The 26,391-nt window shown below is 37.9% G+C and overlaps 1 protein-coding gene across 1 annotated transcript in view; it reads left to right on the top strand.

Moving 5' to 3' along the window:
* The window catches only part of Grm7 (glutamate metabotropic receptor 7), a 787,913-nt gene extending 763,857 nt beyond the window's left edge, over positions 1-24,056 (top strand). Inside the window, exons 9-10 of the mRNA XM_035448802.1 lie at positions 19,133-19,379; positions 23,986-24,056. Of these exons, the coding sequence (XP_035304693.1) occupies positions 19,133-19,379; positions 23,986-24,056 (318 nt within the window). The remainder of the gene's footprint in view (positions 1-19,132; positions 19,380-23,985) is intronic.
* The last annotated feature ends 2,335 nt before the right edge of the window (positions 24,057-26,391 follow it).

The raw sequence follows: 26,391 nt of genomic DNA, 5'->3' as shown, positions 1-26,391 counted from the left end.
TGAATACTGGATACTGATAAGAATAAGCAAAAAGGATTGGCAAGAGGCAAGGAAGAGGAAAGGGTCGAGAAAGAAGGTTAACATAAATCTAAACCGAGTATGTCATAAGGAAACCTACATTTCACTAATACATAAATATTATTCATATAATAATAAAGAAAAAAGACAAAAAGAAAACTTAAGGATCTCCTTGTGTTTTTTTTAAAGTCCTCTTTTCTTTTGTCAGTCAACTAAAACCTTATTAAATGCTCACTGCTTTGCTATTGACCTTAATGTAAGCAGCTTGGCTTCCAGAGTGAATTATGTCCCTTTTAGAGAAGCTCCTCTTGCACTGTAATTGTGGCTGGGAGGGAAGACTAGTCACGAGCTAGTCAATTATAAGGAAGACAGCAAGGGGAACAACTTATTCTCTCTGTGAGGCAGGTGAAGTTGGAGTTTAGTCTCTGTGGGATAGTCAAGTCTCACCAATGTAGGAACCCTGGTCTCAATACAAGTACTAGGCTGGCAACTGGAGGAAGCACTCTTCAACTAAGTAAAGCTTGGAGAAAAAGTTCTAGGTTATGTCTACACTCATGCTGATCCACAACCCATAGAACAGTGACCTAGCCTGGCAGAATTGCAGAAATAAACACAATGATGTGCCTATATAATTCCCAACTTCATCTGCATCCAAAGTCATTCCTCCCAGCTGATGGGAGAGTGGCTTAAATGAGTATATAGCTATATAAACACATTACAAAATTTAGGTGGGGGTTAGAAAGATGGATCAGTGGCTGAGTCCATTCATTATTCTGGCAGAGGACATAATTTGGTTCCCAGAACCTACGTTGCAGCAACAACCACCTGTAGCTCCAGTACCAGGGAATCTCAGATACTTTCTGACCTTCCTGAGCACCCAGTACTCACATGGTACACATGCATATAAGCAAACACTCATCCACATAAAAATAAATAAAGTACTTATTTAATGCTTAGATGGGTGTATGAAGAACTAAGCCTCACGGGATGTCAGAAGAAATCTTTTCAATTCCATCTGACACCTTTCTAAGGAGATTAGAGAACCTAAGTGAGTTAGTGACCTCCATGTAGAAAGAGGACATCACTCAGGGGTAGAGTACTTGCCTCATATGTGTGAGGTCCTGGGCTTTATCCCAAGCACTAAAACAAAATAAAACAAGCAAAAAAAAAAAAAAAAACCCCGAAACCTACCAACCAAAAAGGAAAGAAACCTCCCAGAGAATCCTCACATTATAGTTTGTGAGTAGAGAATATTCTAGAGAATATTCTAAAAACTTGAGGAAGGAGATAGTTGTATGAAACTTGACAAATACTGTTTGGTAAAAATGAAGATTAATTCCATAACCATAACTTTGCCTACACAGAAGTTGCCAAGAATTTCTGTTCACTTCAGCTCATCTTGCCAACTTGGTCAATGTGTGACATTTAATGAAAGCTAACTCCAGCAATTGTTCTTGGCAGCAGGGTGTGTGACACTGACCCACAGTCAATTTTCAGAGATCCTGAGCAAGTAATCCATGACACATGTGGAGAATGCTACACAGGTATGTCCTCAGGAAGGCCATTTTTGTCAAGAAAAGAAATCCATAAATAGCAATAAACAACATAGTATTGTCTGTAGTGTGGTCCACAAAATAGAAAATGCCAAATGAATTTATTCTGCAGTCCCTAGCTTGTATTTCACCTGTATTAAATTTTAGGTCTGACCTCTTCCAACATTCCCCTATTCCTTTTGTTTTTACACACATTTCTGCTTTCACAGGAATGGTACCCAGTAGAATAAGCATGAGCATTTTTAGAAGGTTACCGTTAACATTGACAGGAGCACAATGCTGAATGAATTTGCTAACACTCTTTTTCAGATAATGTCTTGCTATGTAGCCAAGGATGGCCTTGAACTCCAAATTCTCCTACATCTCTCATTCTAGTTTATATATGTGCACCACTATTCCCAGCATTCTTTGCATATTTATCAAATACATTTTAAGTTTTATGAATGGTAAAAGCAATCCTGATTTTTTTCAACCATAACTGAGTATCTTCAACACATGCTCTTCTTTAAGCTGGAATTTGCTGATTTCTGGAAGCTTCCTGCATGGTCAAAAATGAATATTTCTACTTCCTTACTACTCAAGGGTCATCATTTTACAAAAAAAAAAACCAAAAAACAAACAAACAAAAATCCACCTATTATAATGCTTCACTACAATGAGAGGTGAAAAACAAACGTGAAGAAGAGATGGCCACTGGGTAGAAGCAAGCAACACAGCGCCCACTTAAAGATAGAGTTTTGACTGTAGTAATGAATTATTTTAAAATAATTGCAAAGGCCTTCACACACTACACACACACACACACACACACACACACACACACAGAGAGAGAGAGAGAGAGAGAGAGACAGAGACAGACACAGACACAGAGACACAGTGACAAAGACACAGAGAGACAGCAAAACTCCAGTACATACCATACTAATTCTCACAAAATATATATTACTTGCTGTCTGAAAGGAAAATGATCACCTACTGGAAGCCCTGACTGTTCCCAAGTAGTGCACACCTTTATGTAAGTGACCTACCTGCTTTTGTTTAATGTTTGTTTAATGATTGAAGGCCCGTAAGGCACATGTATCATGGTATATTAGCCAATAAAATGAATTAATGGTTAGTTGGTTCCATGGTAATCTGACCTCACAGAGTCAAGGACAGAATGTACATTGACAAAAGGTGAGTGAGGGTATCTCTCATCCAATCTTTATCTCCTAGGAGCCTGTCATAGGTGTCCTCAGAGGAACAAACATTGCTAATACAACAATGATTATGTGTTAGGTACCAGAGACAGGTAATGCATGTTTTCTTCTGGTGAGAATGAGGCAAAGGGAAGTAATCTCCATTCTAAACTACAGAGAAAATAAAAACTAAGTATATCAATCATATAAAAATGTTAAAAGAACATTAAATAAAACTTAAGCTTTACATTTTAAAACATTTTGTCTCAATATATCACCCCTAGATCATTCCCATAGTACAAGATAAACTATAGATTTCTTGTAACCTTCTTAAGGAGATCAAATTGGGCCTTGCCAACCAGTGTCTCAGCCTACCACTGTGTCCCTCTAAGTTGTTAGGCTTTGATGCCTATAGGTACAACCCAGGAAATGCTGCTGACAAATACATATGACTTGAGTTTAACTAGGAGCCAATAAACAAATATAGAAGGTAATACAGTTGCCACAATCCTCAGGTCTTCCAAAGAACAATATCTTAATATAGACATACTTATGAAAAGCCACAAAATACTGGGTAAAAATAAAATTGACAGTTTTAGAGAACTAATAAGATTTGACAGTCTACAACAGAGTAGGGTAGATATATTCCATGAATGTATTATACATTTTATTTTTATAAGTCCTAAAAGAAAGGAACAGGGACATTCCTAGCAAGATAAATAAAACTTGTTCATAAAGATTGAAATATTAATAACCCTGATTGTAGGGTCACATGTTTTATATAGCTATTGAATACCTGACTAGGCTTCCATAACCACGTACAATTACTGTCAGTTTTAACTATCATCGTAAAAACTATACTCAGGCAGCTGGAGGGATTGTTAAGCAGCTAGAGCAATTTCTGTTCTTCCAGTAGACGTGGGATTTGTTCTCAGTACTTGAGGATGTCACAACCACCTATGACTCCAATTCCAGAGTATCCTATGTAGACTTCTGTCCTCTGTGAGCACACACACACACACACACACACACACACACACACACACACTAATTTTAAAAATGTACTCTTGATCATCTATAACCTATTTTTCTTGATCATCAAAAAATGATTAAAAGCCAAAGCATGGAAATTGTTCTCATTGGTGAATCTAGAGATGTAACCAAATGTGAGACACAATCTTTATTGAATTGGGAGTATGGGAAAAATCCTAAGAGGTATTTTTAGAACAAATAAGAGAAGTCATCTTTGAGTCCTGTGGTAGGTGATATTATGAAATTAACATGGAATTTCTCAGCTATGCTACTGGTAATCATGGTTACGTATAAAACATACATTTCTTTAGGAAATGTATATGGAAATAAAATGAGTTGATGGCTGTGATATGTAACATCTGCTTAGTTTAGCACAGAGAAACATCAAAAGACAGAACTACAACATGTCACGGTATGGTTCCATGGTGATCTGTAGCATAGAGAAGGGAGGAGATGTATACACCATGTCTGTTTACATATACCAGGGTGCAAGTTGGTGAAAGGTAGAACTTGATCCCACAGAGAATTATGGGGAGGAGAAGTAAGTTCTTGTGGGAGAATAAGTCTTGTCTGAGGAAGGCTGGCTGTACTCCACACCTAATCTCAAGGAGTATTGCTCATGCCCAGTTGGTGTTAGAGTTAAGTACTGGAGAGGGAGTGATAAAATACATGTAGGGAGCTCCTATTTTGACCAAAACTCCAATACCCATTAGGATTCTAAGTGATACTTAAGTTGGGTTGGGTTTGTGCAGAAGGATAAGTGAGAGAGGTTGATTGGCAGCATCCCCAGCATCCTCCCAGTGAGCAGAAAGGAAGGAAGCAGTACTAGCAGGGAGGAAGAGAATCTGGGCAAGAATGTAGGCTCAATAAAGTTCTGACACCCCTCATGGAGATCTGAAGCTACACTGCAGAGTTATCTCATCCTGGGGCAAGACCCAGGCTGGATGCTCCAACATCTCCAATGTTTGCAACATGCCTTGAGTTAGAGGATCTTAGGTAAGATGAGTGTCTTTAGAAAAAGCAGCTCCTATGGAAGGCTGTCTACTGACAACTGCACTAGCTTCTATAGGAATGCTCTGCCCTCAGCTCTGAAGGTATTCAGTTCAGATTACAAAGCCCTTTGCTTCTATTATCGTCTCCTAGTTAGTGCTAATAATTTTATAGCAGAAAGTCATGCATAATTGTTTATAATGCTTACTTAACAACTATCTTTGTTCTTAAATAAAATATAAACATTGTTAGTATGCTAATTATTTCAAATTTTCTTCAAAATATAACTTAACTTTCTTTAGTTCACAGCATGAAGTTTGGAAGGTACCAAAACAAAATAAATGTTAGCTTTAGAAAATAAACAATTATTGGAAGCCCAAAACCTAGGCTAAGATAGTTCACTGGCATGTAAAAGTTCATGAATTACCCTTCCAAATCCTCACAACTACTGAGTAATAGAGCAGAAGCTAGAATTCGAGTTTGCAAGACTTGCAGACAATGTCTTCATATCTCTGTTATGTGTGAATAATGAGCATAAACACTAATTCTCAGTAAGAACTTAGGTATCTCTTTGTGTATCATAAGAACAAGCAAGATTTGTCTCTTAAACAACTTTCTTAGGCAAAGCTTGTGCTACAGCTTAACATCTGAACATGAGAATTGGATGCTTTGTTATTGAATACCCTGTAGCTAGGCATCCAAAATTCACAGCATGCCACAGATTGTCCTATGGTCAGTGTTTTAGAATATGGGATGTTTCTATCCTATATCAACTTACACTTCTCATAGAAGTAAGTGTTCCCCTCTCCTGCTCGCATTGTCTCACCAGCTCCTTCATTGGTGTGTTCTTTGAAGCTGAGACCACACCAAAGGCTGTCGCTTTTATTGCCATGGAGAAATAAACTCATCTTCTAATCCTAGTGGCTCATTTTCCCTGGAAGAAAAACTTTCCATTCTCATCCTGCGCAAGTGGTACTCAATGACCCAGACACACTCTTGGATGATGGCAAAGAATCAGATGTTGGGGCTCAAGAGAAGGCTCAGCTGTTAAGAGCACTCACTGTTCTTGTAGAAGACCAACATTCAGTTTTAGCACTCATGTTGGACAGCTCACAATCACTTCAAATTTCAGTTTAGGGCATTCAGTGCCAGTGAGCACCCACAGATATGTGCCCACAATTGCTTATAATCACACATACATTCACATAAATAATAACAATAATAATAATAATAATAATAATAATAATAATAATGACAACAACAATGATGATGAAGAGAATAACCCTTCCCAACCATAGGATTAGGGCTTCTTTCAATAACTCTAGGCATTATTACAGGCAATTAGTCTCTTTTTCCAAATTGCCAAATGTTGCATATATTTGTTGCATTTTAAATATGAGTTGCGTAATTGCTCATATTCTTACTGGAAATATAAATTTATATACATAGCCTACATACAATACACACATTACAAAGGATAAGAATTTTCTGTCATCTCTTCAGGAAATACATAAGAGTTGTTTGTTTTTCTAAGCACTGGCAGTTATAGTGTTGGAGAATGAAAAATTAAACAGATGTACAGCCTACTCTTATGTTAAATCAGGTTTCTAGTTGAAAGTGAATATCACTAGTAAAAAGATCGTTGAATCAAGAGATGCCAACTTTCATCTTAGTTTTGCTTCCAAATACTTTCTATGGGTCAGAGATAGATTTACAATTACTATACCCAAGGGTCATTCAATTTAGGAACAAAACTACTGCAAATACATTTCCATAATAGAAAGAATCAATTTCTTTCACTGTGGTACTTTTAACTGTATCTTCCTTGCTGGTTTTTTTGTGACATATTTATAGTTATTCCAAAACTATTTCTTAAGTTTTCCTAACTGATAGCGCTACCCCTGGTATAATGAAGCTGGAATTGTAGTGGAAAGATAGAAGAGATAAATGAATACATAAACACAATGACAATTTCTGGGGTTGTATTATATCCTATGAATAAAGAGATGTGTTGCTTGGAGAAACAATCACAAGAAAAAACAGTGGTAATGAGGTCCTGGAAAATCCATTAGATAAAATGAGTACACAGACATTGAACACCCCCCCCCCAAAAAGAGCGTAAAAGCACAAGTATTTGGCTTACTAAAATAACATTGACTCATCACTTGAGCTTACACGGAAACTACAAGCAAGGTGCAAACTATCTAAATCTCTCTAGTAACTGTCTTCAACTTGCAGTCATCTTGGCTTCCAAGTATTGTAAGATTAATCTTTGTGACAAGAGACAGAAACTACAACCAAGGATGGCTGAAGGACAGAACAGCCCTCCAATGAAAGCAAGGAACTAGAAATAGGCAGGATATGACTCACTCAAGGGACTTGAAGAAAGAAAGAAAATGAAGAAAGAGAACTAAGAGAATTCTCTAAAAGTGGTTAAGGATTTTTGTCTACATCTGATACACGATGGAAACTGAGCAACTATAACAGAAGAGGCATCATGGCTCTCAGTCCTGCAGTTTCTAAAATGAACAAAATTTGGAGAAGGTTCTGCCTCCAAGATCCTTCAAGAGGTCTAGGAGGGGCCAACAGAGGTGGCTCAGTGGGTAATATGCTTGATGCACAATCCTGATAACTAGAGTTTACTTCACAGTATCCATGTGATAAGCAGGACACCCAGTTCTTAACTATAGGTCATAACTCAAGTTCCAAGTGGAAATGAGTCAAGGGTCTCACTCAGACTGGTTGGATCACTGACTAGTTGAGAAAACACAAGCCCTAGCATCCAGGAGAATCACTACTTCAAAAGAAAAAGGCCAAGAGCAATAGAGGAGCACAGTGGACATGCCCTTCTGTCCTCTGCACACATATCTATTGCACAAACATACACAATACACTCACATACACTTATCCAAATCAATATGTCTTAGGTAAGGTTTCTATTGCTGTTACAAAGTACCATGAGCAAACACAACTTGGGAAGGAAAGGTTTTGCTTCATCTTACAGATTAGAGTCCATAATGAGAATCAGGGCTGGAACTCAGATCAGAAACCTAGAGGCAGGGACTAAAGCAGGGAGTATGGAACAATACTGCTGACTGGCTTACTTCTCATGTCTTACTCAATTTACTGTCTTAGACAGACACCGAAGGACAAACTCTCCAGGCATGGCACCACCCACAATGAGCTGGGCCCTCCCACATCAATCATTAAACAAGGAAATATCCCAAGCTTCCCACAGACTTGCCTATAATCACATATAGGCAGTTTTACAATTGATGTTCTGAGCTTGCATCAAGTTGACAAACAAACAAACAAACCTAACCACTACAATAAATATGTAAATAAACAGTTTTTTTCCAAAGGAGTCTACAAAACTAACTTGAAGGAAGATTCAGGAGTTGACAATAGAGATCAGATCTCAGGCCTTCAGATTAAAATGTAAAAAAATGGTGGCCTTTTAAGATTGTTTAATTTAGGAAGCAGCATGGATATTAACAGAGCCTCACATAGCTGCAAAGGTGTCCAGCCTGTGTTGCCCCAGAGGCCAGGTTGATGTCCTTGATCTGTACTGCTACCAGAGATATGCTGATGCTGGAGGCCATGTGGATCCCATGTTCCTTGTTGTCACCAGAAACCATGTGGAAGTCCATGATTCATGTTCCCTCTGATTATAAAATCAAGGAGCTACTCTTGCAGTGGTATGGTTGACTGAAAACTCAAAATTGAGAAGGTATATATAAGGATTCTGTGATAATCCCTACTCCTCCCAAAAGTAACAGCTTAGGCAGAAAGGCATCTAAGAGGACTCTTAAAAATTGGGATAAGGATGCTGCAGTGTAGCTTTCTGCAATTGATGCTCCTGGTGAGAGAGCAGGTCTGGAGAAGGACTCAATTTTCTTTCACGGCTTAACACTGGGGGTTTGAACATGCTCCACTGAGTATCTGGACAACACAAATTGGAAATTTTTTTTCTTCTTTGCTTTTCTGGGTGCAGAGGTCACAATGGTAGGAGGTGGGGCAGGCCTGGGAGGACTGGGAAGTGAATGTGACCAGGATACATGATGTGAAATTCCCCCCAAAATCAATAAAAAATATTATATCGGTCGGGGGGGGACCACAATTGCATGATCAACATAGGAAAAGGGAAATGAGTCTTAGGAAGGCAAGATCAGGTCCACGAAGCACTCATCCCTACTCTTTGGCTGGCCAGACTCTCTCATTGTACCTTTGGGTGGCATAGGTGATTGGCTCCTGTCAAATCTTCTAGTGCTGACAGGTCCATTTAGCAATACCTACTGTATGACTCCTTATTTGAAGTTTTGCAGACAGCTTCTTTGGGGGCCTAAAAACTACTCCATAGCTGCAGACTATGGACAGGCCCAGTGTTCACGGGTCATGGAGAAGTACATGCAGCATAGAAGCTGAAGGGCAGGAGAGGAGGGAGATGCACAAAAGGAATGCAGGAAAAAATGATGGACATGATTAATGAGGTACAAAAGAAAGCTGGGGTGACCAATGACCAAAACTTCCCAAGTCCAACTGAAAGCCATTGCCACTGGCTTTGAGGACAGAGAGAAGAGCACACATCGTTCCTGTGATAAACCTCACACTGACTTCTTGCATTGATGCTCCTGAGTTTAGTTGTGTAAGCCCTGTACATTTCCAGTTTTAAACACCCGGAATATGCATGAGCAATGCTAGGGGAGCTTGGTCTTTAACTCTTTCCCTGATGTCCATATTTTCATATGATGCTTGTTTTGTTTTATGTTCCTTAGAACTCTGATGATGACTTTGAGTCCCAGTGAGCTTGGCCACCTTTGCACTTACAAAAATGAGGCAGTTCTGTGTCTTTAGAAAGTGAATATACTAAGCTCAGATTTTATGTTTTCACAACCCAGTGATTGACTTGCGCAGTAACATAGAACATTTTTGTATCACCCCCAAGATATTTCCCAGTGAGAAAGAAACCAGACTTTTTGCATCATAAGGCAGAATGGGATGTAGCCTCCTGCAGAAAAGGCTGTTAGGTTCCGTCTGGGTGAATGTGGCCAGAGATTGAAAGGGAACTGATGAAATCTGACAGAAATCTGTCTCTCCAGGCTTATGGTGGGGGAAGTGCTTTGCCTTTTGTATGTTAAATCACTGCCAGGCAGAGACCTAACATTTTTGTGCTCTCAAACCAGCATGGGGGGCAAATAACTTTTTTGGTAGCACAACACAGCAGTATTGGGTACACAAAAGAATGACACTGCTGTTTCACATCAGAAATTGAACATATTTTATAATCAAAACTGAGAGTTAGGACTCTGATAAGGGAGAGAAATTCTGTGTACATGAGTATCCCTGGGAGTATTGCTGAGTATATGTTTCTCTGCCTGTGTACGTGTATGCTCAAGTATGTCACATGGGTGCTTACAAGTATGTATGCATAAGGGATACATGTGCAAATATGTACATATGTGTATATATATTTGTGTGTATGTTTGCATATATGCATGTGTGTGCATGGTTATGTATATTCAAATGTGTTTATGTGTATTATTTATGGGTATATGTGTGTACATATGCTTATGTGTATTTAAATGTATATGTGTATATGTGTATTGCTTGTGTGCATGCAAATTTGCATATATGTAAATGCATCTTTATCTTTATGTGTATCCATGTATTTGGGTGTATGTGAATGTGGATGTTTGTGCTTTTGAGTATGTATGTCTATGTCTATGCATATGTGTGTCTATACATGCATATTTGAATGTACATTAGTGTTTGTGTATTTATGTTTGTGTGCATATGTATGAAGGCATGTATGTATCTATATGAGTAAGTATGTGTATATAATTTTCAGTAGTATGTTTGCCTATTTATATGTTCATGTGCTTGTATATGTGCATACCTGAGTAAAGGCATGTATGTGTATGTGAATGTATGCATATATGTGGGTACATTTCTTTGGGCATTTATGTAACTCTGTATTAAAATGAATGTATGCTTATGTATATGTTTGGGCATGGGTGTGTGAGTACAAATTTCTTCATACATGAACCTGCCTGAATGTGTTCATGGGTGGACATGTACATTCACAGTGTATATTATATACATGTCTGTGTGCATATATCAGTGTATGTACATTTAGTGACTGTGTGCACACGTATGTGTTCATGTTTGTATGTAAGTATGCATGGAAGGGTGTATGCACATATATTGTGTGTTTCTATGTATGTGAATGCAGGATGTGCTTGTCCATGTACAGTACCTTCAGAAGTAGCTTGTCTAGGATTTGGCTTTAAGTCAGATTTAAAGTATAAGAATAGCCTGGCAAAGGCAACAGGAAACTTTCCCCAGGATGTACTCAACTGGAAGAAAGGAATCTCTGGTTTTGCTTTGTGGGAAAAGAGCCAACATCAGGCTTCTGGCCAGGAGAGGAAATCACAGGTACATATGTAATTCTAGCATGAGCAAAGCCATTGGTCTCCTGCTTTAGCAATTCACTTGCATTCACTTGGAGCACCTGTCATATAGGTGAAAAGATTTTATGTGGATTAAGCATCATGTATGCTCCGAGATAACAATGGGAAAAGCAAAACATGTGTAGCCAGGACTTGCCCTGTGATCAATCCAATAACCCTAGGCCTATCTCAGACTTCCTACAGTATCTCTATTTTGAGTAGGGATTTAAAGGGGAAAAACACATCTTGAAGGTTATTAGGCCATCTTATCTAAAACTGCAACTTACATTCCTGAGGCAACTGTCCCATGCCACTCACTGTATGAACTTTTTCATGCAATTTCCTTCATTCTTCTCAATTGTTGAGAACAGTTTCCACAGGACAGCAGAAGGAGACAGTGTTCACATCAGACCCTCTGGCAGCACTCGTGGGTTGAAATCTTTACTTTCTCACTTGCTAGACTTGAAGGAGCTTTCCCATATTCATCCTCATCAACGGAAGACCAAGAGCTCCAGTCAGCTCTAACAACAAATCCCTTCTTTCCTTTAAAGAAACATATTCCCACACCATAAATCCCAGCACTTTGGAGGCAGAGGCAGGTGGATCTCCAAGTTTCAGGCAAACTTGGTCTACAGAGTAAGTTCCAGGGTAACCAGGACTGTTACACAGAGAAACCCTGAATCTAAAAACCAGAAATCATAAGCAAAACAAAACAAGCAAGCAAATAAAAAATACTAAAAGGTGAAATACCTTTTTAAAAATACCCACTTTTTAAAAAAAGTCTTTCCCTCATTATATTCTAGAGTCTTTTATAATAGACAGTTATTTCATACATAAGGAAGGCCTTCCATGTGTCAAACTTTGGGATTATCAAGAGGATCTAACTGGGAGCAGTTTGTCCCCTTCCCAGCCATGCAACATTGTTTGCTTCTGAATGGTATGACCACTTTAACTTGACATCAGGGGTATGGTTATTAAATACTGAAAAAAAACCTATATTTACTGCCAACAACTTTTATTTCAATTTAGCCCCATGAATACTTCAAATATATGCTAGGTAATAGCACACACTCTTCACAGGGACACCATCAAGCAGCATTTTTATTCCTATTACACAAGCTCTCCACTGGGAGAAGCATTTGAAGCTTCTCCAGCCACCTGAAGACTCCCATGAAGCTCCTTCATCTCACTTCTCAGCCAACACCTGGGAGCAGACAAAATTGCACAAAATAGTCAATGACAAATGAAATTGGGATTTGAGTAAATTTCCAAACAAACCAGAAGTAAATTTAATACAGTCCTCTCAAAACAAGCTGTTATTCATTGGATTCTCTATACAAGAGTCATTTCGAGCTGTATTAAGTATTTATCCCTAGTACACGAATGGACTTTGGGAGCCCATTCCACATAGAAGGCTACTCTCTCAGCCTAGACACACGGGGGAGGGTCTAGGCCCTGCTCCAAATGATATGACAGAATTTGACGGTCCCCCATTGAAGGCCTCACCCTCCCTGGGGAGCAGAAAGGAGATGGGATTGGGGGTTGGCTGGGGATAGGGGAGGAGGGGAGGGAGAGGGAACGGGATTAACATGAAAACAGGCTTGTTTCTAATTTAAACCTTTAAAAAAGGAAAAATGAATGAAAAAGAGCAGGACAGAAAGCAGGTTGTTTGACGTATTAGCCAATAAATGAGACTATGATACTAGCATTCTGATCAAGTGCTCATTGCCTGCTTGGCACTATTCTCTATCTTTTCCATGGCTGTATCATTTGAGCCTGGCAACAGTCTATGACACAGCAATCACAATCTTCACAATAGTAAGGAGCAGACTGATACACACTCATAATGGAAAATAGGGACTAGGAATGACAGGAACAATGCTGGATGCCAAAGAAGTTTATCACACTGAATTCTTGGTTCAAAGGCTGAAGTTTTCCATTAATCAAAGTTCATAGAGTTCATACTCAGTGAAGGGCATTTTGTTGATTACCTAGTCAGCCCTGCCTAAAAATGTCATATGTTTTTCTTAAGGAATTACCATTGGTGGCAATAGTGCACCTTGTAAACCATGGGATGAATGGAAAGGTTGCATGATGGATAGGGTAACCATTGACATCGTAAGTCTCTCTCTCTCTGTCTCTCTGTACCCTCTCTCTCTCTTTCTCTCTCTCTCTCTCTCTCATACACACACACATACACACACACACACACACACACACACACACACACACACACACACACGCATGCATTAGAGGGGTGAGAGTTAAAACACATTACAAAATGCACAGATACTGAATTTATCTTAGGAAATACCTGATAAATGCATAAAGCATCCAATCAATGTGATGCTTTATCTTATTTAAAAAAGAAATGGATACCAGGAGGTGGGCATTTGGATTTGGCATTGAGGCTGGGGAAGACAGTAGCTATAGATGTCTGAAACAGTGTGCACTTCGTATGTAGTCCCCTACAACTTGACTCATCTAGGTGGAGCTTTGTAATGAGCTTTCTCATCAGACTTTCTTGGACCACCAGCCTGTAAACAATGACACAGAGACTTATCAGTTATGAAAGCCTGGCCTTTTCCCAACTAGTTCTTCTAACTTAAATTAACCTGCTTTTATTAATTTGCTTCTACCACATGGCTCACTTACCTCTTCTTTGTACTGCATGTCTGACTTGTTTCGCGTCCTGCTGGTTCTCTGCCTTTCCTCTTCCCAGAGTTCCCTCTGTGAAGAAGTTTACCTATACTCTCCTGCCTAGCTATTGACCGTTCAGCTTTCTATTACACCCATGCCAGCAATACATCTTCACACAGTATACCAATATCCCACAATAGGACTTATATGCCCGACAGGTGTTTCCTGTGGAGTAAACCCCGAATGTGCAAAAATCATGTAAAGCATAAGGTGTTTCTAATGTCTCCATTGCTCTGTGATAAATTTACATTTTTCTTTCTCCTCTTTCAGTGTTTTGATCATTAGCTGGGAAATTTCTTTCCTTTTTTATTGAACATTTCTTCCATTTATATAATGTATTTTTCTCAAATTAATCTTTGTTTCTCCCCTATAATTCCTGCTTCCTGCCTATACAGCAGCATTTCTTTTCTATTTTGTGTGTTATTTTTTAAGCTCTCAGAGCCCATTTAGTATGGCTGTAGCTATAGATAGGGTCATCTACTGGAGCATGAGTAGGCTGTCAGAGGCTACATCTCTGAAGAAAACTCACTTTCTCCCATCAGCCATCATTTGCCAATAGCTCCTCAGTTAGGGATGAGATGTCATGACCATCTGCCCTCATCCATGCTGGAATCTTATTTAGCTTGTGCAGATAATGTGCAAGAAGTCATAGCGCCAGGGCATTCACATATGCAAAGTGCCTTGAATTTGCATGATCCTACCAAATTTTAGGGAACACTGACTGCACTATTTTAGATAGAACAAGGAGATTACTACTTGAATAATACCAAAAAAAAAAAAGGCTGTTGACTATGGATATGGGGAAAGTTGTATGTATAAGGGACACCACTGAACATCAGATGTAAGCAAGGCCCCAAAGGCAGGGCAGGAAAGCAGAGGGCATTTCAAGTGGAAGTAAGCAGAGACCAATGCACAGTGACAAAAGGGATATAATGAGGCCTTACATTATGTTGTCATTTAATATTTATTTATACACTCTATGCTTAACTGACAAATAAAATTACACATGTTTTTGTCTACAACAAGATGCTTTGAAAGATCTGAATTATGGAATGGCTAAATACAACTATTAACTTACATTACCTCACAGATATATTTTTTGTGGTAATGAAACTGAAAATGTCCTCTCGTAGTGCTTCGTAAGTACAGAATACACAGCTATTAGCTACAGTCACCATTTCCTAAAGGAATTCTGATTGCTTTGCGTCTGCTATTATAATCCAGCTCCTGATAGCAGAGCATGTATCTGTATACATGTATGCATTCATACTTATATATGTATATCTATGAAACCCAGCACCTGATCCACAGTAGGCACACAGCAGGAGCTCAGTGAAATGCTATTCTTGATGTGACATTGAAAAAGATGCCTCACACCCAGTGGATCAAAAACCATATAATAGTGGATGCATAGCATATACTTAGGATGTGTCTCCTATGTCAGTGGTTTGACATCAGTTAATTACTTCAAAGTCTTTTCTAATGAACTGCTATTAATGAAGATTCACATGTATAAATACATTCCAGTTTGTTTTATAATTCTTGTTGAAAATAGACTCTCCAAATCAGAAATTTGTTTTTCTCCGTGGCTCTTCTCTCTCCTTCTCTAAACCCTGTGTTTCCTCTATTCTCTTAATGTCTTTGAGGCATATTAAGAATATCATAATTCCCAGAGCTGCAAGTCTGTTACCCTTGCAGCTATTCACAGCTTGCTTTGAAACATCCCAAGCTTGTCTTTAACCAAACTGGCTCTAAAACTTTTAACAAAGCAACTGGCAGCTTTCTTGTGTTGTAGAGCTGTTTCTTCCAAACCACAACATTCCCTCCTGGAGGTGGAAAGGAAGTTCTAAGATTCAGGAAGCTACAGGATCTAAAGGGGCACAGGAACCTCAGAAAGTTACAAGATTCTTAAAGGCTGTTCCCAAGGTTATAGAAGGATCAGGCAATTGTTGGTGAAGGGAGTACTCCCTTAGGTGGAGCAACAAGGAGGACAGGAAGCTGGACAGGATCTGGAGTCATCATTCATGCTGTAGTTGGCATTTCAGAGACTTTCCTATAAGTAGTACCAATATACTTTCTAACTTACCAAGGTAAACTTGGGTGGAATACCTTTTCTCTGAACTGTCCTTGGTGCCTTATGTGGATTGAATAAATGTTTTTTCACATTTTCCTGGGGTGGGAGGGTGAAGCTCAATAGCTCATGAGTACAGGAAGTATTTTGTGCCTAGCGAACAGTATTTCAATTCTATGACAATTTTCTTCCTTTCCTGGAGAAACACAAAGCTTTGATTAAAGTGACATTTCAATGTGATCAGTGGGAGATATTAAGCTTCTGTCAAAGACAGATTGAACACTGAAGTTTTCCAAATTCTTAGCATATCAAAGACAAGAAGTCAACTAATAGTGCTATTAGTTCTGGAATAGTGAAGGCATCATATGATATACCCCCACATCTTATCGTACTAATAGAGATAGGCCAGAAGATGCATGGGGTAGACTCAGCTGAGCTTTGCCTGGCATTGAGTTATCTCTAAATCTGTGCATTGTAGTCTCACCTGTTTTCTGCTCCATTTCCATCTGCTTCAGCAGGAATAGCATGGGCCCTTGTAGATATTCAAACCTAAACATCACATATATCCTTAAGTTTAAAATACCTGGAAGTGGCTAAAGAAGAAATGTTTGCATAAGATCCCTTCCACCACAAGTTAATGTGGCAGGAAGTAAGGAGTAGTAGCAGAAATTCCACAGGCTCATTGCTTGCTAGTATCGCAGTGATTTCTCTCCTCATTCATTAGTTTGATCCCCAACCAATGAGATAGGATCTGCTATTATGTTCATTTTAGAGTTGAAAAAAAAGTCAAGATCAAGAGAATCCTTATAACAGTAGGTGTTGTCATGTATGAGTCTTTAAGAAAACTGCTGTAAATAATTTGCACAGACATTGGCTTGCTTTGCTCAGCATTTGTACCTAAGTGGGAATGTAAGTAAAACAACTTCTAACCCTGTAACTGAAGCTGGTTTCTGGAAATTTATTTAGATTAATGATGAATACATAAAGGTGGAAATTCTAAGGCTATCTATGCTCTTCGCAAAGACCTAAGCAACTTTGGACAAGGTGAAGGATATTCTTTTTTTTACTATTCAGAATCTCAGTTAGCCATGGTAGGATTGGACTGAAGGAAGGAGCAGTCCCAGAAGAGGTTGGGCTATGTGTACATGGGCAATTACTCTCTAATGAAAAGGATTAACAATGGTTACTAACTCATTTATTTGGATGAGTTAATTAGCTAGTCATAAGAAAGTGGTATCCTTGAGATTAACAAGGATAGTGCATTATTACATGATAAGCATCTTGTGAACTGATGACTGACATGATATTAAAAGTGTTATAAATTACATTACTAAAAGCAAGTACTAAATGTGACATCAAAATGAAAACTTGAGGCTTAAAAGCAAACCATTCATGCTAAGATGTCCACAACTTGGCTCATTTCCTGAAATTTCATGGGTTTGATCTTTATAGACTTGTATATGTAGAATATGTATAGCCTGAACTTTCTCAACTATGTACCTCAATACTTTCTATTTAACCTTTTTTCTTCAGAGACAAAATCCAGGGTTTTGAACATAATAAGCAAGATGGAAAGGTCTCATGTATTTTTATCTGAAATACCAAAATTTTGGTTAGATATGATGGAAATATTTATATTTTTAAAGATTGGATATGTGATCACTGAGGTATGGGTAAAAAAGAGTTGTAAAGCAAGTGATTCTATCCATCATACATTTATGTAGTATCCTTACACTTGTCTATTAAGTAGAGAATAATGCCTCCAGAAAGAGTCTAACTTCATGGAACCTGTAGTACAGATGGGACAGTCGAAAATCAAGGAATTAAGAATATAATTACAACTTGATATTGAATCTGTACAGGAAACTTTCCTTGGAGAATGTATAAATAAAGAGATAATGGGTGAGAACAATTTCAGGGAAAATGTTTTAAGAAGTAAAGGAGAAAGAGGCCAGGTAGAAGCTAATGAACTTAAATACAAAGAACTTGTAAAAAGCTTCTGTGATTGTATGAACAAAGTCTATGCAAGATCTGAAAGAGAGTCCACAAGGATGAATAGTCAGGAAGGCGGAACTCAGAGAGTTGGGGAATGGTAGGAAATTCATCTGAAAAAGTAGTCAGGTACAGTCCATATAGAATCATAAGGACTCTTAATAGACTCCAGCAAGTAAGTAGGGATTGTGGACTACCACAGGCCAATCCATTGTCAAGTACCTAGGAGTTGCACTGATACATAAGGTAAGGGTTACAAGTTGCCTCATCTAATCTAGCCTTTAGAACACATGCATAAGTCAGACATATGTGATTTCTAAGGAGCGCTAGATCATAGGAGGACACATCATAATCATAGATACACATGATGTTTGTGACTCTCCCCTTACAGACTGCATTAAACCACATGTCCTTAGACTTTTGCCTATTCACTGAGACAATGGCTCTATGAATTGGACAGGAAATGATTTCTTAATATGGTTGAATACACAGCTCAAAGCTATGATGATGAGGGTGTGGTTACCATCCAAACTATAAATAACATAATGGCAGAGGTATTATCTAATTAGCAATTTACCAATGTGAACAGAATCAAAAGTCATAACTAGATGCTGTGCCTTGACTTTTATGCTTTAAAAAACACATATAACCCAAAGTGGCTAGATCACTACTCTGTATGTTTGGCGAAGGTGCACAGTGTTACAAAAATGACACAAAAGAAGAATTTATGAATGGAAGTAATTTTCAAATAATATCTTAGAATCTCTGCATAGAAAATCATATAATAAACATTTTGTTTGGGGATTTAAAATAATAAGAAACTTGTACTCAAGATTACAGATTACTATGATATACTATAATTCATGTTTTCATATTTATCATTATCTCTAAAAGTAATTTAAATCTGATAAAAAGTCTATCCTGAACATCAGGCTAGAAGATCTCTTTATGCATAAGGATTTTCCCAATGTTAACAAACATAGACTTAAATTCTGAAACAGATATATAGCCAAGTTGTCTTCCTTTTTAGCAGAAAGTCATTGGGATTGCTGTTTTTCTCCTAGCCATAGTCATTTGTGACACCACTTTAAGAATTCACGTACCCTCTGCGGTCATTTGTAATAGTGCCTTGTGTGTTGTGTCTCCTAGCTCTACATACAAACTACCACTCTTACAATCTCCATGAACCTAAGTGCGTCAGTGGCGCTGGGAATGCTATACATGCCGAAAGTGTACATCATCATTTTCCACCCTGAACTCAATGTCCAGAAAAGAAAGAGAAGCTTCAAGGCCGTAGTCACAGCAGCCACCATGTCATCAAGGCTGTCACACAAACCCAGTGACAGGCCCAACGGTGAGGCAAAGACAGAACTCTGTGAAAACGTAGACCCAAACAGTAAGTAACTCTCTTCATATTTCCATCCTGTATGAGAAATTTCCAGAAAATATGATGTGTGTTGCTGCTCTCTGGAGGAAGCTTAGCTTGTATATGCTTTGTCCTGATGAATGGTAACTTTTACTCTTCTGGTTTTGATTAATTTCTGCTACCATTTTCTTGGTAGAAAGCTTTTCAGGGTTCTGAAGACACTCTTCATTCTCTTGTCTCTTTGTCCTTTGCTCCAGAAACACCCAGGGGGGATAAACATGTCTGTCAGTGCTCTTTTATCAGGCCTTTTCCACTAGGAGAGTGACTTCCTCTTAGAAGGAATTTCCTTCTGGGAAAACAACTTCCAGTTAGAGAAGTAGCGATACCTAGTAAACTGCAGCCTTAAAAGTAAAATTAAAAATTTGAAGAACTTTAGAAGCATGTTTTCCTTCCACAGAGATGTGAATGTGGAGAAATTATTTCAAAGCAAGTCTGTTAGAAACAGAATCATAAAATATTGGATAAAGCTATTCAACTTTCATTTAAGTATACAGGGCCATAGACGGCCATGCTAAAGGGAACATACTTTTGGAGGAAGTATCTCCTAAGACACTGAAGAAGGAAGTCATTTTGTGAAGAACAAAAACTGACAGCTGTGACTCGGAAGTGTTAGCTTCAATACACTGTGTCTTATACCCAACAGCCAGGTGGACAGTGTTGCTTATAGTCATAATTTTATTCATACCGATAAGTTTTCCTGTATAGTTCAATTTCTGTAGCTATTTACAATAGACTTCTACCAAATTTCCATATCATGGAAACTTTATCCATTCTCTATTCTAATAACAACTTTAATCATATATTTCTGTCCATATATGCACAAGCACACAAATTTAACAAGATTTTCCTCCAAGTCAGTGAGCAGTAAAGTTCAAAGTGTCTTCTCTATATTTGTATTTTGAAAATTAACAAATATGAACTTACAAATCCAGACAACTAATCCTACAGTGCTTAAGAATTAATAACTTTTGACTATAGCTAACTTTCTTTTGTTCATATCAATCCTTGTTGAGTATTTGAATAATTTCTAAAATGTAAACACTATCATTAATACTGACACTGCATCAGGCAGTTTGGAAATATGTACCATGTGGAAATTTTATATGGAAGAGACTGCATTTATTCTGCCAAGCAATAATAGGGATGATGCTCTTATGCTCGATTTACTGATGAAGCCTCACTGCAAGGAGCTTCTGTAAAGTAGCCAAAGTCATGGACCTACTTAGCATCCAAGGCTTTATTAACCCAGGTCTTACTCCTAAATCCATGCTTGTTCCTCTTTACTACTGTGTGTCCTGAAACATAACTACCAGGACAACTTCCCAATGCATAAATTACCCTTTTGGCTCTCTTACTTGGTAATATAGCTTTAATACTACTACTACTACTACTACTATGTTTCATAATGGTGGTGGGTAGTGGCACTAGTGATCGTGCTCGTAGTAGTGTGGTGGTGGTGAAGGTGTTTCCAGGGGAACTGTCTTTGCTAAAACTTGTAATGTGAAATATGTCATTGCTTATTGTGTTGTCTACAGGCAGTAATAAACTACATTTAGAGAAGGGTGTTCAGGTAGAGGCCTTATCATACTGACTTTAAAATTCAGATATTGTAGTGGCAATTGGAATCATTGCAATAATCTCACTGAGAAATCATTGGACATCCTTAAAATTTTTTTGACTGTGTGGTTGTTCTGGTATCTAGAGTCATAACAAATACTCCAGAAAAAGAAAGAAAGAAAGATGAAGAGAATAGTACAATTATATACAGTGTTTCCCTCTCAACCAGTCTGAAAGATGTTTGAAATTCTTCTAGCTATTCCAAAATTATGTATCCACTACCCTAAAACACCATAAAAGATAAGTAGAAATTGTCTGAACCACATGAAGAGATTCATGTATCTCTAAACATTGGGGTTTCTGATGGCCCAGCTCTTGCAGAGCATTGAAAGGTCACATTTCTGTGAAGTCATCCAACAGCACTGTCAGCAGGCAACAGTGTGTTCTGAATGTGTGTTGTCTAATACAGCCAGCATAAACCCCAGTGTCTCTCAAGCAACTGAAACTGCAGCTTTTCAAATGAGAGAATGAACCTTGCTTTTATTTGACTCTGTTTTAAATAAGTAGCCAGCCGTATCTATAAGTACTGCACTGGACATCACAGATCTGGAAATGTGGGTATAATAAAGGCAAGTGTTTAATCTTGAGATGTCCAGTCAGAGTCCATAGTGGAGACTGACTCTGTCATATTAGCATTAGTGCTTATCTGAAAGAAACATAGCTTAAAGGAATGAAATAATTTGAGATGAAAATTACACTACATCATTTGAAATGTTCCCAAACAAGCTTGTAATGTGGAAAATGAGATATCAAGTCCAATTGTATTTGAATATGTCACCTGAAATCACAAATATGCATAATTCACATTAAGACTAATAGTGAAATTTAAGTAAATGGAAATAGACAAGAATGTTCTGGTGCTATGAAATGTCATAATGTCATATTATATTGAAAACCAAGAATGACTCAAACCATCTCCAAAATCTAAATTTTGTTAATGGAGGAGACACAGGAAATATTTGCTTAATTTAAGATATCTGGTAAAAATTATAAATAATATATGCACTTGAAAATATGCATCTCTCCAATGGGAAATTCTTTTTTAAGGTGGTGGGAGATATGTAAGAAGACAGGCCAGTTCAAAGTATGAACTTCAAAGTAATCAATGGACCAGAAATGCTCTCCAGCTCATCTTTGCTATGAACACTTAGTGTGAATGTATATAAGTCCTTGGTGTTTTCATCTTGAACGGCTCCGCTCCATCACTGCAGCTTGCCATCTGGCGCATGACCGCTTCCACTCATCCACCTCCACACTGCACACATCTACACAAAAATGAGCTTGCTTCTTGGCCTAAAATGTGCAGTCATTAAAACTGCCCTCTGCACTGCAATACTTTTCAAGGATTGAAATTTTCCTCTCAAATTGCTCCTTCAGTTGAAATTCTGATTGCCTTAAAGAAAAACATCTTTTTGTTGGGCTAAAGAGACAAACTTGTCAAAGTGTTAATGCTGGCTCTGCACTGTGTATATATTTCATGTTCAAGCTCTGGCCAGTGTTTGTCAGGATCTATGGTCATATTGAAAACTAGCAAGCCTAGAGGACATTAGGATGAAGCTCAAAGACTTTTAGTTATACAGAGGTGATTTCTTCCATGGAGGTTCAGAAAAGCCAAATCTCATTTGGACACTTAATGCCCAAGATGCTGATCTTCAGAATTTCTTCAAATTCTGGTTCTCTCACCTACCTCCTGAATCTAGCCTCTCTCCCTGCACTGAATATCAATTTGCATGTATATGTTCATGGCAAACTATAAGATACTAAATGAATAGGAGGATGTGGTCATGCTTGGGCTATGACTTATGACTATTTTTATGGTCCTTTTTAAGCCAGATGTATTTTTTTTAATTAGTGGACAGCATGACTTGATTGTGATGTGTGATTATGATCTGGTAACTTACTGGTCTGGAATAGTCAGACTCATCAGATTCTAGGTGAATTGCCCTCTTATGTCATGCTTCCCTTGGGCAAGGATTGCATTGCACAATGATGAGAGGCTGTAAACTACCCTGGTTTTAAGATACCATCCATTTTTTAAGTTGATGTCCTCCAGGGTGAGAAATACCTGGGTGAATGTAGAGTGTAACCTGGGAAGTCAGTAGAAGCTAGTGAAGGTAGGCAGGTGAGCAGCTAAGAACACACCCCACTTATTGGATATGGGAATTTCTAACTTATATAGAGAGAAACTAGACATGTGTTCTACAACAGATGGATTATGCCCATGAATAACAACATTGTGTATCTCAGATATAAACTACAAAATAAGATAATTTCAACACAAATGTATTCTGATGTTTCTTTTCTTTTTTATTACTATTTGGCATTGACTACAAGGAAAATTCTGGTCTCAAAGAAAGAAAACATATAAAATAGAAATATCAATAGAAGGAAATATTTGATTAATAAAAGAAATTCTAGGCTGCTGGAAAATGGATGTGGGCAACAAATTGTACACAAGTAATAGTGCATAGAAAGTTTTGGAACACATTACCATGCTATGCTGATTTGTTAATGTTTCTTGTTTTGTTTTGCTTCTTCATCTGTTTGGATCTCTAACATTCTCAACATGGCGCTATTCGTACTCATCCTTCTGGACTAACCAGGCAAAGCTGGTCAGCAAGAATGAACTAGGCTGAGGTAAAAGGGATGGCAACAGGTAGGAGAGAGCCAGATAGATCAGTTATTTCTGGGCTGGTTCCTTCTACTGCACCAACTCAAGCAAGTCCAACCTAGCTTCCTTCAGTTCTCTAGTGACACCAGCACTCCCATGTTCAGAGGTACCTGAATTGTGGTGAACTGGTCTACCCAAGCATATTGTATTCGATGAAATAGTGGACATAATGTCTGTGGGTCTCTATTATAGCCTCTTCTTCAACAACAACAAAAAACTGATTATAATAAAAAGAATATTGTCTGTACATTTATTTTATACATTCCTATATATTTACTTTTCCTGTAGACTGTATACCACCAGTAAGAAAGAGTGTACAAAAGTCCGTAACTTGGTACACTATCCCACCAACAGTATAGCTTTTGACTGCTTCCAGAAAGGTAAGAAAACAATCTCCTTTTCTTTTATTTGTGTGTTATTGTCTACACTAATAATAGAAATGTTTTCATGAACACTGTGCATGACAATATGAAATTCTATCTGAATGGAGAAATGAGATTTGAAATATGTCTATTTGATGAGCTTGGTGGCAGCTCTAGTTATATGTCTGCTGTATTTTCTGGAGAACAGGGCATCTGCTGTATAGGTGTGGCAACTAGCCAATCACTTTAGAAAATGGGTGCTGTTTCTTTTGATACATACTCTACTTTAAAATAATTGATGGTAAAAATTATTTTTAAATGTGTGTTTTTACATTTTGACAGTATAGATCACTGATATGAAAAAAGGGGGCATGTTTTATCAGTCATGTGTAAATATCTACTTCAGTTATTGTTACTTGGTACATCAAAATAAATGTACACATTCCCAGGAATGTATCTAACCAAAAATATGAGTGGCTGCTCCTAACATGGTCTTGGATTTTTCTTTTTCTTTTGTCTTCTTTTCTTTCTTTGTTTTTAAACAACTAACTACAGGAAAGTTTTATGGCTAGAACTTATGATTTGTCAATCATGTTTCTTTCTCTAAGAAATCAAACTAACTTCAGTGCTCTCTGAAAATAGGAAATGGTAAAAGAAAGATGACAAGGTCAAAAGAAATTTCAAAATTATACAGGTTACACCAAATTAATATCATGGTATTCAAAACAAGGGGTTATATGACCTGATCAACTGGTCATATGAATGAACTTTTTGAGGGCATCAATTGACTTACCACGCATTGACTTACCACGCATGCTCATATAGTACTTTGTTAGCCCATTAATGAATATATTCTCTAAAAGACTATTCTTAAATAGTCTATTTTTGGATGTCTACCTAAGCAATTTAGAATCACAGTGGAAAACACTCTTGCTTTCAAAAGTCTTTGTCTAGATGGATTCAGCAACTTCCACATGGTGGAAAAATAAACAGTAGACAGCATGGAGAATAGTGTGAAAAGGCTGGAGAGATCAGCAAATAAGATTGTGTAATGCTCTTGTAGAAGGCTTGAGTTCAATTCCCAGCACCCTGATTGTAAGGCTCACAACTACCACCAACTTCACCCCAGGATTCTGATGCCCTCTTCCAGTCTCCATGGACATCAGCACTTGCATGCCTATGAACACACACACACAGACACACACAGACACACACAGACACACACACACACACACACACACACACACACACACACACACGTAAAATAAAATTTTAAATTAGGTGGTAAATTTGAATAAAGGACTCCATTCTGATTGTCTGTAAATACACTCTCATTTTTAAAACAGCTAGAGGGTCTATTTCTAGAGATCTATAAAAGTGGGGTCTTGTCATGGAGACTAACATTATGTTTAGCAATGTGCACCAGCCTTTATCTTTGTATGTCTCTGACATGCAACTTCTGTCAAATCACTGTCCAGACACCGACAATATGTTTCTTTGGAATGATAGTCTGCATAGAAATAATATCTTGGTCTTTCAAAAAGTGCACTTAGTACTCAAAGACAGGACACAATTACTTTCAAAGAGTAATTACATTTCCTGTTGATTTTAGAAGGATGTAACATCCCAGTCTTTAATTTCAGATGTATTGTTTCCATAGTTATTTCCTTTTCCTTGTATCAACATGAAGTGTCCTAGATTTTAAATAGGGCACTCTTCCCTACAGTGAATATGTAACCATATCCCAGTGAGATTTCAAGTCTCCGCAGTACCAGTGCTTGTCAAAACACTACAGCTTGTCATTTAACAGTTCTTTTACAGAAGACTTCCTGAAAATAAATGAGAAAGAATTATCCCTAGGAAGCAAAAGATAGACTAAATATCCATCTATTAAAAATTCTCTTTAGCTCCATTCTCAGTTGGTGCCTTTTGGTTTAAAGGAAGTAATAGAAAACTATGTGAAGTTGACCTTTCAGTTAAAAAGTATGGCTAGAGATCTGCATGTTGGCTCAGCAGGCAAGGGAGCTTGCTGCCAAGCCTGATGACCTGAGTTAAACCTTGGGATCTACATGGTCTGTCAAGCAGACTCCCTGGGGTTGTTCTCTGACCTAAACACACACACACACACACACACACACACACACACACACACACACACACAGTAATACAAATTAAAAAATAAATGGTTAGGAAGTGGTGCTTAGAAACAAAACCAACCTTTTTCCTGGGATTATTTTCTTCACAGATTTTGTTGGTGAGATTCTGAGAGAGTGAGAGAAATTATATGACAGGTTAAGGAATGTGAACTGGTTTTTCTTTTCCCAGGGCCATA

The sequence above is a fragment of the Cricetulus griseus genome, chromosome 8 (assembly GCF_003668045.3).
Source record: "Cricetulus griseus strain 17A/GY chromosome 8, alternate assembly CriGri-PICRH-1.0, whole genome shotgun sequence".
Classification (NCBI taxonomy): Eukaryota; Metazoa; Chordata; class Mammalia; order Rodentia; family Cricetidae; genus Cricetulus; species Cricetulus griseus.
Note: the sequence above shows the minus strand (reverse complement) of the source record. Positions and strands in the feature narration are given on the sequence as shown.